At 43.8% G+C, this 15,767-nt stretch overlaps 1 protein-coding gene across 1 annotated transcript in view; it reads right to left on the bottom strand.

Moving 5' to 3' along the window:
• The window catches only part of EPHX2 (epoxide hydrolase 2), a 74,857-nt gene that overhangs the window by 37,047 nt on the left and 22,043 nt on the right, over nucleotides 1–15,767 (bottom strand). The window contains exon 6 of the mRNA XM_068973820.1: nucleotides 4,503–4,577. Within this exon, the coding sequence (XP_068829921.1) occupies nucleotides 4,503–4,577 (75 nt within the window). The remainder of the gene's footprint in view (nucleotides 1–4,502; nucleotides 4,578–15,767) is intronic.

The raw sequence follows: 15,767 nt of genomic DNA, 5'->3' as shown, positions 1-15,767 counted from the left end.
GAAAGGCAGAGGAACCAGAGATCAAATTACCAACATCCGCCGGATCATCGAAAAAGCAAGAGAGTTCCAGAAAAACATCTATTTCTGCTTTATTGACTATGCCAAAGCCTTTGACTGTATGGATCACAATAAACTGTGGAAAATTCTGAAGAGACGGGAATACCAGACCACCTGACCTGCCTCTTGAGAGATCTGTATGCAGGCAGCTAGAACTGGACATGGAACAACAGACTGGTTCCAAATCGGAAAAGAAGTATGTCAAGGCTGTATATTGTCATCCCGCTTATTTAACTTATATGCAGAGTACATCATGAGAAACGCTGGGCTGGAAGAAGCACAAGCTGGAATCAAGACTGTGGGGAGAAATATCAATAACCTCAGATATGCAGATGATACCACCCTTATGGCAGAAAGTGAGGAAGAACTAAAGATCCTCTTGATGAAAGTGAAAGAGGAGAGTGAAAAAGTTGGCTTAAAGCTCAACATTCAGAAAATGAAGATCATGGCATCTGGTCCCATCACTTCATGGTAAACAGATGGGGAAACAGTGGAAACAGTGGCTGACTTTATTTTTCTAGGCTCCAAAATCACTGCAGATGGTGATTGCAGCCATGAAATAAAAAGACACTTACTCCTTGGAAGAAAAGTTATGACCAACCTAGACAGCATATTCAAAAGCAGAGATATTACTTTGCCAACAAAGGTCCCTCTATGGTTTTTCTAGTAGTCATGTATGGATGTGAGAATTGGACTATAAAGTTGGACTATAAAGAAAGCTGAGGGCCAAAGAACTGATGCTTTTGAACTGTGATGTTGGAGAAGACTCTTGAGAGTCCCTTGGACTGCAAGGGGATCCAACCAGTCCATCCTAAAGGAGGTCAGTCCTGGGTGTTCATTGGAAGGACTGATGTTGAAGCTGAAATTCCAATACTTTGGCCACCTGACGCGAAGAGCTGACTCATTTGAAAAGACCTTGATGCTGGGAAAGATTGAGGGCAGGAGGAGAAGGGGACAACAGAGGATGAGATGGTTGGATGGCATCACTGACTCAATGGATATGAGTTTGGGTAGGCTCCAGGAGTTGGTGATGGACAGGGAGGCCTGGCCTGTGGTGGTTCATGGGGTCACAAAGAGTTGGACATGACTGAGTGACTGAACTGAACTGAAGTGAAGTGAACATCGGAAAACAAACTGACTTTGCCTTCCTCCCTAAAAGGCCCTCATATCCTGTCAGGGTTTCTGGTACCATATGCCACGGGGCAACTAAACCCATGCACCATAACTAATGAGCCTACACTCTGGAGCCCAAGAGCTGCAACTACTGGAGCCTGTGCACCCTAGAGCCCATGCTCTGCAACAAGAGAAGCCATGGCAACAAGAAGCTTGAGCACTACAACTACAGAGTAGCCCCCTGCTTGCTGCAACTAAAGAAAGCCCTCGAACAGCAACAAAGACCCAGCATAAACAAAAATAAAATCAATCAATTAATTAAAAATAAAGTAAACTGGGGGCTGATCTTGTGCAGGGCATAATATTCTCATGAAGGTGCAGAACACCGTGATTGTTCCGTTAAAAGCTGTTTGTCTCTTGAATATTAAATTTTTGCCTGAGCTTTGCTATACTTCTGGTCTTTTGTGGACTACACAGGTGTGCCTAAGACTGCTTGGGCTGAAAATCCACCTTCTTCTCTACTCCTTGGCTTCTGCTGACATTTTCCCAACCTCCTTGCAGTGGGTGTGGCCATGTGACTAGCCAGTGCTGTCTGAGTTCAAGAGCCCTGTGTTCCATCTGGGCCATGAACCTCTCTCTCACCTGGTTCCCCCTTGCTTTTCCTATCTGTACCCAAATGGACTGGACCATGAGGAAGGAAGAACCTGCAAACAGAAGAAGCCTGGGTGCTTGAATGACTGTGAGGAGACAGCCTATTCCCAAACCACACTGGATTGCGCTGCCAGACGGAAACAAACTTGGGAGTCAAGCCACTGAAAGTGTGGGGTTATTTATTACAGCACCGAGCCTACCCTGACCATTACAGCAGGGTCTAAGCAAAAGAGCTAAAGCAGTATATAGTCAAAGCACCTTATTTTCCCCTCAAAATACATATCTTTAAATTTCTAATGGAAACAAATGAAAAAAAATAAGCTCCATCTTATGGAAATCTACTTGGAATGACTCTATTTCACTGCATCTCATACAACTCCAAGGTGGGCATTCCAAACTGGAAGTTTCACTCATAATTCCCAATGAGCTATTTTGCTCATGTTTCACAAACTATTTCATGGACAATAGTCCTTTTTTTAAAAAAATCAGAATATGTTCCATAGTCTTTCCTTCAGTACTTGGCAAAGAAAGGGAATTGAACTTTTTTGTTTAGGCAACAGTTAATATGCTTGAATTTTATATGTAAAATTGTTGTTATTTAGTCGCTAAGTCATGTCTGACTCTTTGGCGACCCCATTGACTATAGTGCACCAGGCTCCTCTGTCTATGCGATTTTCCCGGGCAAGAATACTGGAGTGGGTTGCCATTTCCTTTTCCAGGAATTGAACTTAAAATTCTATACTCCTTTATATTGAAAAATATTACAGTGCTGTTGTCCAGTCAAATGATCCTAACCACCCTCTGTTCTTAATGGATCTTAACTAAAAGGTTTGTTCTTCTAGCTGAGTAGCTCAGCAAACACATGCACTTTCCCATTCTTTGAATGATTTGTTAACACAACTGTCATTAAGCCAGAAATCAGGGATCTATTATTAGCCCACTTTGAGTTTCATTGGCATCAAGGCAACAGTACCCTCAGAGCCTGGGATCCCCAGAGGCCACTACTCCAGTCCTTAAGTTTGGGATGAGGCCAGAGGAGGTGGTTAGGCAGCTCTGAATCATACTCCTTCAAGGTCAAATAGGAATCTATTGAAACTGGCTGGATATGCAAACATCAGGAGGATTATGAGAACAAATGCTGTCCACTGGGTTGGACACGCCCCAGGCAAGGAGGCCCTCATGCTGCTTCAGTATTAGAGATGAGGTCTGGAGGGAGCTTATGAAACCTTCACCACTCCAGGAGTACCCAGGACCGCACTCATTGATGCTCACCAGAAATGCCCTTTCTCACTGTTCAAATCCCACTCATTCTCTGATGCCTGCTTCGGCACTGAGCCTCATCCCCAGCAATTACATTATAGTCACTTTCTCCATCCCCATAGCGCCCATTCTGAGTACCTGAGTCACTGCCAGTAAGGCCACATCTTATGATGTCACCATGGGAAATATTTTCCTGGTAGACTGCAGACCATACAAGCCCCGAGGTCATGGAAGACCTTCATTCATCTAGGTTATTTCTTGAGGTGCTGAGCAAATAGCAAATGCTCCCTGAATATCCCTGTGCAGGGCATCAGGCACCACCCCCACCCCCCGACCACCCACCCAGGTCCCAGACCCACACTCAGGACACCTGTTCTCTTTGTCCTCAGCTCTCTTCTTTGTGGAGCATGAGGCACTACACCCCATGATCAACACAGGATAGTTCAGTTAATCCTTACAAGAACACCAAGACCAGGTATTAGCACCATCACATCACATAGCTGTGTATACTGAGGTTCAGGACATTAAGAAATGTACACATATGTGCAGAATTAGTAAGTGCCAAAGCAGGTTTCTAACTGGTTCTTTCTGGCTCCAAAGCAACTGTTGGGTTTTTTTGTTTGTGTGTCAGCTAACCCATAGCTATACTTGATTTCTTAGTTAAATGGTAACAGTGCCAAATGAAGAAAGATCCCAAAATGGACCTAAGTAGATGTCCCAAAGCCCTGTCCTGTATGCCGACTGGGTCGGAAGTCAGGGCCCCTCTGCACATGGCCTTGGTCTTGCCGTAGCCCTGATCCCTGGGCTTAAAACTGGCCGTCTCCCTCTTTTTCTTTTCCCTGCAGTTTCCCCAGGACAGGTCTGGTGCCTCCCTGCACCCTTCATATCTGGCTCATGCCTGACACAAAGGAAGGCCCCAATCACACCCACCAGATGAAATAATGAAATTAAGTGCCAGACACACAGGCTGTGCAGGCCGAGCAAGGCCCCCATGTGGCCTGTTATTTGGTGGGAGTCGGATCACACTGGCCCACGTCTGTTGTCAAGTTTTGAGGAATGATACTTTTGCTGTGTTGTTGTTTAGTTGCTAAGTCATGTCCAGTCTTTTTTGACCCCATGGACTATATAGCCCACCAGGCTCGTCTGTCCTTGGGATTTCCCAGGCAAGAATACTGAAGTGTGTTGCCATTTCCTTCTCCAGGGGATCTTCCTGATCCAGGGATCGAATCCATATCTCCTGTATTGGCAGGTGGATTCTTTACCACTGAGCCACCAGGGAAGCTGGATGCTTGTGGGAAAGGCCTTTTCCCTGTAAATAGTGGGTGTGCAGCTCCCCGGGAGAGTTCACAAATGTCTCATGAGTCGTCTTACATGGGCTGGTTGGAGAGGACTCGGCTGACAGCGAGAGTGCATGGACTCACCTTTATGGGCACGTATCCATGGGTCACGGTGCTTGGATCACATGAGATGGGCTGGGGGACTGCGGTTTGGAGAAGCTGAAAGTAAGAGACACACAGTAAGGGAGATGGCTCTACTTCGGTCCACAAGACCTCTGAGTTCACAAAGTATTGCAAGAGAGCCCCAAGTTGTGCCATGGCCTCCTGAGCGGATGACGTGACTGACCTACCGGCCCCCTCTCCCCTCGGGTCATAGCCAGGCTTCACTCCCTCCATTTCCCCTTGGGTCAGTGGAGTCTGGTAACTGAATTCTGGCCAATGGGTAGCAGACAAAAGAGTACGGCCCATGCAACTAGGGGTGATCATATTGAGAGAAGCAACTCAGAAAGAGAAAAATACCATACTGTCACTTATAGGTAGACTCTAAAATACGCACAAATGAACCTAACTGTGAAAGAGAAACAGACTCAGACTAAGAGAAGAGACTTGTGGTTGCCGATGGTGGGGGGTGAGGGGAAGAGAGGGATAGATTGGGAGTCTGGGATTAGTAGATGCAAATTGATGCTGGGAGGGATTGGGGGCAGGAGAAGAAGGGGACGATTGAGGATGAGATGGCTGGATGGCATCACTGACTCAAAGAATGCGAGTCTGAGTGAACTCTGGGAGTTGGTGATGGACAGGGAGGCTTGGCATGCTGCGATTCATGGTGTCGCAAAGAGTTGGACATGACTGAGCGACTGAACTGAACTGAACTGAGATGCATTATATATAAGACAGATTAAACAACAAGGCCCTACTATATAGCACAGGGAACTATATTCAATGCTGTTGTGTAGTTGCTAAGTCGTGTCTGACTCTTTTGCGATCCCATGGACTATAACCCACTAGGCTCCTCTGTCCATGGGATTTCCCAGGCAAGGCTACTGGAGTGGGTTGCCATTTCCTTCTCCAGGGGATCTTCCCAGACCAGGAATTGAACCTACATCACCTGGATTGCAAGAGGATTCTTTACCGCTGCACCACCAGGGAAGCTCATGGAAAAGATTTTTTAAATGCATGAAAAATAAAAGAAGAGCATGGTCTGACCACCAGACCTGTGAAAATCCACATGCGAATAATGGAGGAAGTAGACTGTGAAACTGACCTCCTTTTAAAAATGGAAGAGTCTGCCTGGGAATCTGTAGAGGGTGAGACTGGTGGGTCTCCACCTATGCAGTGTTCAGAAAGGACCCAGGGTATGGTAGCAGGGATGGGTAACTGGGTACCTCTGACAGTGATGAGGGAGTCAAGACAGCCCCCAGGGCCAGTGTACCCTGGAGTCCTTTTTCTAATGTGTCCCCAGCTTCCCAGGTCACACACTAGGGGATGTTTCCCTGATTCCATGGATGGGGAAGGTGGGGGTTTCCTACAAACACATGGTTCTCCCATGTTTTTGTTCAGCTTTAAAGCCCACTCATGACTGATTCCCATAGCCTTTCTGACAGATAAAAGGCACTTCCCTCTTTAAAAAGGATTGATTAGCATTTTTCCTTACACCTTCCCCATGCCTCTTAGGAGGACAAGTGGGACATAGCTTACTTTCCCTATTGCAACAAGGCCAGTGTGTGTGGCTCAGATGTGATGAGGGGATAAATCTCGTAAGTGGGACCAGCAAGTGGCCACTCTAATTCCAGGTTTGGCACTTCCTTCTCTGCTGCACAAGTCTTCTGGGCTTGCGGAAAGACCAATCAAGCTTGGGAGAGATGCTCTAACGTTGTGAAGTCATTGTGCTGTGTGTGCTATGCTAAGTTGCTTCAGTTGTCTCCGACTCTGCAATCCTATGGACTGTAGCCCACCAGCCTCCTCTGAGTCCATGGGATTCTCCAGGCAAGAAAACTGCAGTGGGTTGCCATTTCCTTCTCCAGGGGATACTCTAGACCTAGGAATGGAACCTGAGTCTCCTGCATTGGCAGGCGAGCTCTTTACTACTGAGCCACTCTTAACTCCCCGCAAAAGACCCCTCACAGCACCACTGTGGTCTGGCTTTGTTTTCACCACATGCTTTGTGTGAAGGAAGCACCACTATTATTGAAGATCTACAATGACTGTGTAAGAGATAGAAAAATGTATTAATGTATCTTGGTCTCTGCCCCTGGTGCCTGGCACAGAGCTCCTGAAGCCCTTGTAAATTCTTAAGTAGTAAGAGTGCTCATTGAAAAAGCAAGAGAGTTCCAGAAAAACATCTATTTCTGCTTTATTGACTATGCCAAAGCCTTTGACTCTGTGGATCACAATAAACTGGAAAATTCTGAAAGAGACAGAAATACCAGTCGACCTGACCTGCCTCTTGAGAGATCTGTATGCAGGTTAGGAGGCAACAGTTAGAACTGGACATGGAACAACGGACTGGTTCCAAATAGGAAAAGAAGTATGTCAAGACTGTATATTGTCACCTTGCTTATTTAACTTATATGCAGAGTATATCATAAGAAATGCTGGGCTGGAAGAAGCACAAGCTGGAATCAAGTTTGCCAGGAGAAATATCAATAACCTCAGATATGCAGATGACACCACCCTTATGGCAGGAAGTGAAGAAGAACTAAAAAGCCTCTTGATGAACGTGAGAGAGGAGAGTGAAAAAGTTGTCTTAAAGCTCAACATTCAGAAAACAAAGATCATGGCATCTGGTCCCATCACTTCATGGCAAATAGATGGGGAAACAATGGAAATAGTGGCAGACTTTATTTCCTTAGGCTCCAAAATCATTGCAGATGGTGATTGCAGCCATGAAATAAAAAGACGCTTACTGCTTGGAAGGAAAGTTATGACCAACCTAGACAGCATATTAAAAAGCAGAGACATTAGTTTGCCAACAAAGGTCCATCTAGTCAAGGCTATGGTTTTTCCAGTGGTCATGTATGGATGTGAGAGTTGGACTGTGAAGAAAGCTGAGCGCCGAAGAATTGATGCTTTTGAACTGTGATGTTGGAGAAGACTCTTGAGAGTCCCTTGGACTGCAAGGAGATCCAACCAGTCCATTCTAAAGGATATTAGCCCTGGGTGTTCTTTGGAAGGAATGATGCTAAAGCTGAAACTCCGGTACTTTGGCCACCTCATGCGAAGAACTGACTTGCTGGAAAAGACCTTGATGCTGGGAAAGACTGAGGGAAGGAGGAGAAGGGGATGACAGAGGATGAGATGGTTGGATGGCATCACCGACTCAATGAACATGAGTTTGAGTAAACTCTCGGAGTTGGTAATGTACAGGGAGGCCTGGCATGCTGCAGTCCATGGGGTCGCAAAGAGTCAGACATGACTGAGTGACTGAACTGGACTGAACTGAAGAGTGCTCAGAGCATCTTTTGTTCTAATGAGGTGACTCTGGGTGAGTTCCTGGGTGGGGGCTCGTCACCAGAAAGACAAAGCCAGGATTAGAAGCTTGGGATTTTCAGCTACCTCCCCCTCCCCCATGTCTGGAAGGGGAGGGAGAGAGGAAGGGCTGAAAGTGGAGTTAATAATTGATCGCACCTACATGAGAAAGTCTAGGCTGGTGAAATCCACACTGAAAGGGTAACATGCCACAACTCCAGGGAGACAGAGGCTCCTGTGCTTGGGACCCTCCCAGATCTTGCCCTGTGCCTCCCTTCATCTGGCTGTTCATCTCTGTCCTTTATTAAATTCTTTTATCAACTGGTTAGGGTTAGGGTTCTCCAGGGGATCTTCCCAACCCAAGGATTGAACCTGGGCCTCCTGCATTGCAGGCAGATTCTTTCCCGACTGAGCCACCCGGAAAGCCCGAATAACACTTTATAAACTGGTAAACAAAAGTGCTTCCCTGAGTTCTGTGAGCCACTGTGACAAGTTAATAGATTCAGGGGGTGGGGTTCTGAGACCCTCCAATTTATAGCCAATCAATTGGAAGCACAGGTGACAACCTGAATGTGGGGTTGACATCTGAAGTCGAGGGGTCAGTCTTGTCAGACTGAGCCCTTAACCTGTGAGCTCTGATACCCTCTCCAGGTAGATGGTGTCAGAACTAAGTTAAACTGTAGGCCACCCAGGTCGTGTGGCAGATTGTCAGGGAATGTTCAACAGTAGGATTCCTGTGTGCTGTTTCCTATCTCTCTTGAACCCTCTGTTCCTTATCAGTTCCTGAAAGGAGTGAGAGGAGTGGCAAGCCACTCCCAGGACTGAGGTCAAAGAGATGGGATTCTTGCATAGGATTTCCTTCATTAGCTTTTCCATATGGTGAAAGGGATTATCTACAATTCTTTTTGATATGGATTGCCTTTTGGCCTTATGGCCCCTCAGTTCAGTTCAGTTCAGTTCAGTTCAGTTGCTCAGTCGTGTCCAACTCTTTGTGACCCCGCGAATCACAGCACACCAGGCCTCCCTGTCCATCACCAACTCCCAGAGTTCTCTCAAACTCACATCCATCAAGTCGGTGATGCCATCCAGCCATCTCATCCTCTGTCATCCCCTTCTCCTCCTGCCCCTAATCCCTCCCAGCATCAGAGACTTTTCCAATGAGTCAACTCTTTGCATGAGGTGGCCAAAGTACTGGAGTTTCAGCTTTAGCATTATTCCTTCCAAAGAAATACCAGGGTTGATCTCCTTCAGAATGGACTGGTTGGATCTCCTTGCAGTCCAAAGGACTCTCAAGAGTCTTCTCCAACATCACAGTTCAAAAGCATCAATTCTTCGGCACTCAGCTTTCTTCACAGTCCAACTCTCACATCAATACATGACCACTGGAAAAACCATAGCCTTGACTAGATGGACCTTTGTTGGCAAAGTTATGTCTGTGCTTTTCAATATGCTATCTAGGTTGGTCATAACTTTCCTTCCAAGCAGTAAGCGTCTTTTAATTTCATGGCTGCAGTCACCATCTGCAGTGATTTTGGAGCCCCTTCCAATAAAAGTCTGACACTGTTTCCCCTGTTTCCCCATCTATTTGCCATGAAGTGATGGGACCAGATGCCATGATCTTCGTTTTCTGAATGTTGAGCTTTAAGCCAACTTTTTCACTCTCCTCTTTCACTTTCATCAAGAGGCTTTTGAGTTCCTCTTCACTTTCTGCCATAAGGGTGGTGTCATCTGCATATATGAGGTTATTGATATTTCTCCTGGCAATCTTGATTCCAGCTTGTGCTTCTTCCAGCCCAGCATTTCTTATGATGTACTCCGCATATAAGTTAAATAAGCAAGGTGACAATATACAGCCTTGACATACTCCTTTTCCTATTTGGAACCAGTCTGTTGTTCCATGTCCAGTTCTAACTGTTGCTTCCTGACCTGCATATAGGTTTCTCAAGAGGCAGGTCAGGTGATCTGGTATTCCCACCTCTTTCAGAATTCCCCACTGTTTATTGTGATCCACAGAGTCAAAGGCTTTGGCATAGTCAATAAAGCAGAAGTAGATGTTTTTCTGGAACTCTCTTGCTTTTTCCATGATCCACCGGATGTTGGCAATTTGATCTCTGGTTCCTTTGTCTTTTCTAAAACCAGCTTGAACATCTGGAAGTTCATGGTTCACGTATTGCTGAAGCCTGGCTTGGAGAATTTTGAGCATTACTTTACTAGTGTGTGAGATGAGTGCAATTGTGAGGTAGTTTGAGCATTCTTTGGCATTGCCTTTCTTTGGAATTGGAATGAAAACTGACCTTTTCCAGTCCTGTGACCACTGTTGAGTTTTCCAAATTTGCTGGCATATTGAGTGCAGCACTTTCACCGTATTATCTTTCAGGATTTGAAACAGCTCAACTGGAATTCCATCACCTCCACTAGCTTTGTTTGTAGTGATGCTTTCTAAGGCCTACTTGAGTTCATATTCCAGTATGTCTGGCTCTAGGTGAGTGATCACACCATCGTGATTATCTTGGTCATGAAGATCTTTTTTGTACAGTTCTTCTGTGTATTCTTGCCATCTCTTCTTAATATCGTCTGCTTCTGCTAGGTCCAGACCATTTCTGTTCTTTATCGAGCCCGTCTTTGCATGAAATATCTCTTGGTATCTCTAATTTTCTTGAAGAGAACTCTAGTCTTTCCCATTCTGTTGTTTTCCTCGATTTCTTTGCGTTGATTGCTGAGGAAGGCTTTCTTATCTTTCCTTGCTGTTCTTTGGAACTCTGCATTCAGATGCTTATATCTTTCCTTTTCTCCTTTGCTTTTTGCTTCCCTTCTTTTCACAGCTATTTGTAAGGCCTCCCCAGACAGCCATTTTGCTTTTTTGCATTTCTTTTCCATGGGGATGGTCTTGATCCCTGTCTCCTGTACAGTGTCACGAACCTCCGTCCATAGTTCATCAGGCACTCTATCTATCAGATCTAGTCCCTTAAATCTATTTCTCACTTCCACTGTATAATCATAAGGGATTTGATTTAGGTCATACCTGAATGGTCTAGTGGTTTTCCCTACTTTCTTCAATTTAAGTCTGAATTTGGCAATAAGGTGTTCACGATCTGAGCCACAGTCATCTCCCAGTCTTGTTTTTGCTGACTGTATAGAGCTTCTCCATCTTTGGCTGCAAAGAATATAATCAATCTGATTTCAGTGTTGACCATCTGGTGATGTCCATGTGTACAGACCTTCTTTAGACATTGCTAATTATCAACTGAATAACCTATTTAATACTTTAAAAGGAGATCCTGATTTAAATAGCCCTCATTCACCTTCTCAAGAGACACGAGAGGAACTGTATTTAGTGCAGAGTAAATTACAAAAACAATTTCTTACTCACATTAAACTAGATTTACCTCTAAAATTATTTTTACTCCCCTCTCTTCATTCTCCCACAGGACTTCTTGCCCATCAAGAATACCCAGTAGAAAGGATCTATATCTATTTTAGGGGAATAAAGTCACTTACACCCTACCTTAATTTAATTTCTCTAATCATTATCAATGGAAGAAATAGGACTAAAACTCTATTTGGCTCTGATCCTCATAAAATTTTAATACCTATCAATAAATCTCAATTTGAGAACACATTACAAACTTCTACCGATTTCCAAGTAGATTTTCTGGAATATTTTGGAGAAATTTCATTTCATTATCCTTCTGGTAAGCTGTGGAATTTCTTCAAAAATACTGAATTTATTATTTCTCACATTATCAGCTCACAGCCTATACCATAGGCTGAGGTTTTTCATATAGATGGGACTAAAAACGCCAAAGCTTCATTCTGGTCTCTTAAGGAATATAAAGTTTTTTATACTAAATTTCATTCTCCTCAACAAAATGAATTATATGCTCTTATTCAAGTTATTTGCCTACATCCTTACCCCATTAATATAGTCTCTGACTCTATATAATCTGTTTTTGTATTAAAAAATATAGAAACCTCCACCATAGACTCCAATCAACCTATTATTCAAGAACTCTTTTTCGAACTACAATCTGTTGTTAGAAACTGCAATTCTCCCATTTATATTACACATATTCGAGCACATTCTTGTCTTCCTGGCCCCATGACTTATGGTAATGAACAAGCTGATATACTAGCTTCCTTTGCTACTCCAGAGGAACAGCATGTTCTGTTGCATAACAATGCTGGCTCCCTACACCGCCTATGGAAAATCTCATACCGCCAGGCTAAAAAAATTATTAGTAATTGCTCTACTGGTAGATGAAGGCCCCTACATCTTCGACTCATTGCACAAGGTATTAATCCTCATGGCTTGCAACCTAATGAACTATGGCAAATGGATGTAACTCATTGCCCTGAACTTTCTCCATCTTCTTCCTTGCATGTCTGTATCAACATTTATTCATTTTTTATTTGGGCCACACCTCTTCATGGTGAGGTTACACAACACGTTATAACCCACTTATTAGCTTGTTTTGCTGTAATGTGAACTCCTAGTTTTATAAAAACAGACAATGGCCCTGCCTATATTTCTAGACACTTTAAACAATTTTTACAATCTTTTTCTATTAAACATATTACAGATATTCCTTATAATCCACAGACACAAGACATAGTCGAACGAACACATCACACACTAAAGTTACAAATAAAAATAATAATAATAAAAAAGAGGGAATACACCGGAACACTACTGTCTTCCGTATCTAAAGCCAACTTTACTAGATTCCAACATAAGATATTTTTTAAACGTATAACTATTGTTGATATAGCTTTATTTGTTTTAAAATGTTTAAACTTACCACAGGGAAATATCTTAACGAGAACAGAAAGGTATTTTGAGGAATTAAGGACATTTCGCTTCTTCTGCCCATTTGGTACCAAGACGGGTTAATGAAACAATGGAATTCTGGGAAACTAATCTTACAGGGAAAGGGGTATGCTTGTATTACCGCAGAAGATCCAGCGAATCCACATGGCTTCCCCTTCAAAAGATTCGACCCAAGGGGGCCCCCAGACTTCAAAAGGAGACGGGACAACATGGACACCAACAGGAAGAAATTCGAATAAGGGCAATGGCAGCTCTAAAGATCTCCAGGAAGCACCACCCTCAGAGGGATCAACCATATGATCTCCTCACTTGGGGACAAATAAAAACCTTTACTAATCCAGGTAAAAATGTGGTCTTTGAACAGGAAATGCCTCGTAGTCCTGAAAACCTCAGTTGGTCTGCAAGACCCTTGGTTGAGCTGGATTAACTAATCAGACTTAACTGGGCTTACTTACCCTACCCCCCTTTATTGCAGGCCTTAAAATGGACGGAGAAAGGACCAACCATATCAACCAATGACTTCACCCATATGCCCCCTTCCTGGAATGTGAACGGGGAGGAGGGAAAACTAATTAACACTTCTTTAGGCCATGAAGTACTTCCCTTGTGCCTGGGACCAGGGGAATTATGCATAAACATCAGCCAACAAACTTGGGCTTTAGTCCTGCCTCCCTAAAAAAATTTTTGGACATTGCTTGGACTATTTACTGCTCTTTCCTTATCTGTGAACCAAGTTTATGCAACTGAGACTTTAGGGAAAGTGTTAGGGAAAGAACAAAGAACATTATGCAAAAGGTTTACTTATAAGAACTCTACATATACTCCTGTTTGTTGGGACAACTGTCAAGCCAAATCAGGAAAATTAATGATTGTGGCTAATCATACAGTTGTTGATTGGGGACCCCATGGTATTGGTGATCTAATTGCTCAGAGCAGGTTAACAGCATGGTGTGTGACTTTGTTACGCAAGTGACACGGAAGGTCACTGACACTACGATGGGGCATTACCATGACATAGGACTTCTTGGGTGGCTTGCTGGTGGATTAGCCCCACCTCGTCCTAGGATTGTCTTCGATAAACAGAGTGGGCCTGAACAATGGGACATTTGGACACTTGCTGCAAGCACTGAACAACTTGGAACTTGGACCGGACATTTCACAGGGACCAGTCATGGTCATAGCAACTATTTCTTTCGCTATAATCAGTCGTATTTTATACTGGACTGTGTCCCACTTCCCTTTGTTATAGCCATAGGCTAAGTATTACCCACAGCATCGGGTCTGGAACTATATCGTTGGAGATTGACTTGGTAATTATATTTGTTGTTTTTCGTTGCCTTTCTACAAGGTTGGTTAATACTAAACAAACTCAACTGGTCAGGCTCTTTTTTACAAATATAATAAAATAGGGGGAATTTTCAGGAAGCATTTAACAGGAGGCTTCCTGTATGCTGTTTTGGATTTGTCATGAATCCTCTGTCCCTTATTAGTTCCTGAAAATTCAGGAATTAAGTGGAGTAGCAAACGATTCCTGGGGGCTTTGGAATGCATGCATTTCCCTCGTTAGTTTTTCCACACGGTGATGCGTAACTATGTACGACCCTCTTCCTTTTTATGAACCATACCTTAAGAGTGATTATTTACAACTCTCTCTCTTTCATATGGATGACTTCATAACTTGATAACTTGTAAATTTTGACTTTATCTCTGTTGAAAATTGCTACCTTGTAAGACAGTATAAATACTCACAATGTTGAACAAAACACCTTTGCTTCATCAGGACTTTGGTCCCCGTGTCTCTCTCTCTCTCTTTCTCTCTCTCTCAGGCTAATTCTCTGGAGCGCAGAAATCGGCTGTGTTCACTGTCCTGCCCAGGCTTCTAAGACCCTCTTGAGAAGGCGCTCTGTGCCTTCAGCCCATCGAGAGGGCGCCAGGTGCCTTTGTGAACAGCACAAGCCCCGTGTCAGGAGCTTTATTGGTTTTCTGCGTAAACCAAGGAATATCAGCCTCCTTCTCTCTCCTTTACTTGCTTATCGTCGACTCCGGACAACCAGGTTGCAGTCCATTAAAGGATCCCAACAGGGGAATACACTGGAACATTGCTATCTTCCCTTTCTAAAGCAGACTCTACTAGATTCCAACATTAGATATTCTCTAACTTATAACTATTGTTAATACAGCTTTATTTGTTTTAAAATTTTAAAACTTACCACAAAGAGATATCTTGACAAGAGCAGAAAGACATTTTGAGGACCTGAAGGACACTACTCTTCCTCTGCCCACTTGGTATCAAGATGGGTTTAATAAACAGTGGAAATCTGGGAAATTAATCTTACAGGGAAGATGCTTGTATTTCCCCAGATGGATCCAACGAACTCACATGGCTCCCTTTCCAGAAAATTTGACCCAAAGGGGACCCTGGCATTCAAAATGGAGACCAAACAACAAAAACCCCAGGAGGAAGAAATTCCAATATGGGCTGAATCGGCTCTAATGATCTCCAGGAAGTACCGCCCTCAGTGACATCAACCTTATGATCTCCCTTATTGGGAAGAGATAAAAATCCTTACTAATCAAGCTGAAAATCTGGTTTCTTCACAGGGAATGCCTCAGAGTCCTGAAAACCTTTTTATGGCTATGATCCCTCTGTTGGCCTGCATGACCCCCACTCTAGTCGGATTAACTAATCATACTAACTGGGCTTACTTACCCAACCTCCCTTTATTGCAGGTCATAGAATAGATGGAGAAAGGACCAAACATATCAACCAATGATTCCACCCAGATGCCCCCTTTCTGGAACTGAAAGGGCCCTCACACTCTGGAGAGGAGGGAAAACGAATTAACATTTCTTTAGGCTATGAAGTCCTTCCCTTGTGCCTGGGCCCAGGGGAATTATGCATAAACGTCAGCCAACAAACTTGTGCTTTCATCCTGCCTCCCAAAAAGGATTTTTGGAGTTGCTTGCATTATTTGCAGCCCTTTCTTTGTCTGTGAAGTGTTAGGGAAACAGTTAGGGAAGAACAAAGAACATTATGCAAAAGGTTTACTTATAAGAACTTTATATATACTCCAGTTCTTTCAGACAAATGTCAAGCCAAATCAGGAAAATTA

The sequence above is a fragment of the Capricornis sumatraensis genome, chromosome 6, assembly GCF_032405125.1.
Source record: "Capricornis sumatraensis isolate serow.1 chromosome 6, serow.2, whole genome shotgun sequence".
Classification (NCBI taxonomy): Eukaryota; Metazoa; Chordata; class Mammalia; order Artiodactyla; family Bovidae; genus Capricornis; species Capricornis sumatraensis.
This window is presented reverse-complemented; position numbering and strand designations above follow the sequence as displayed.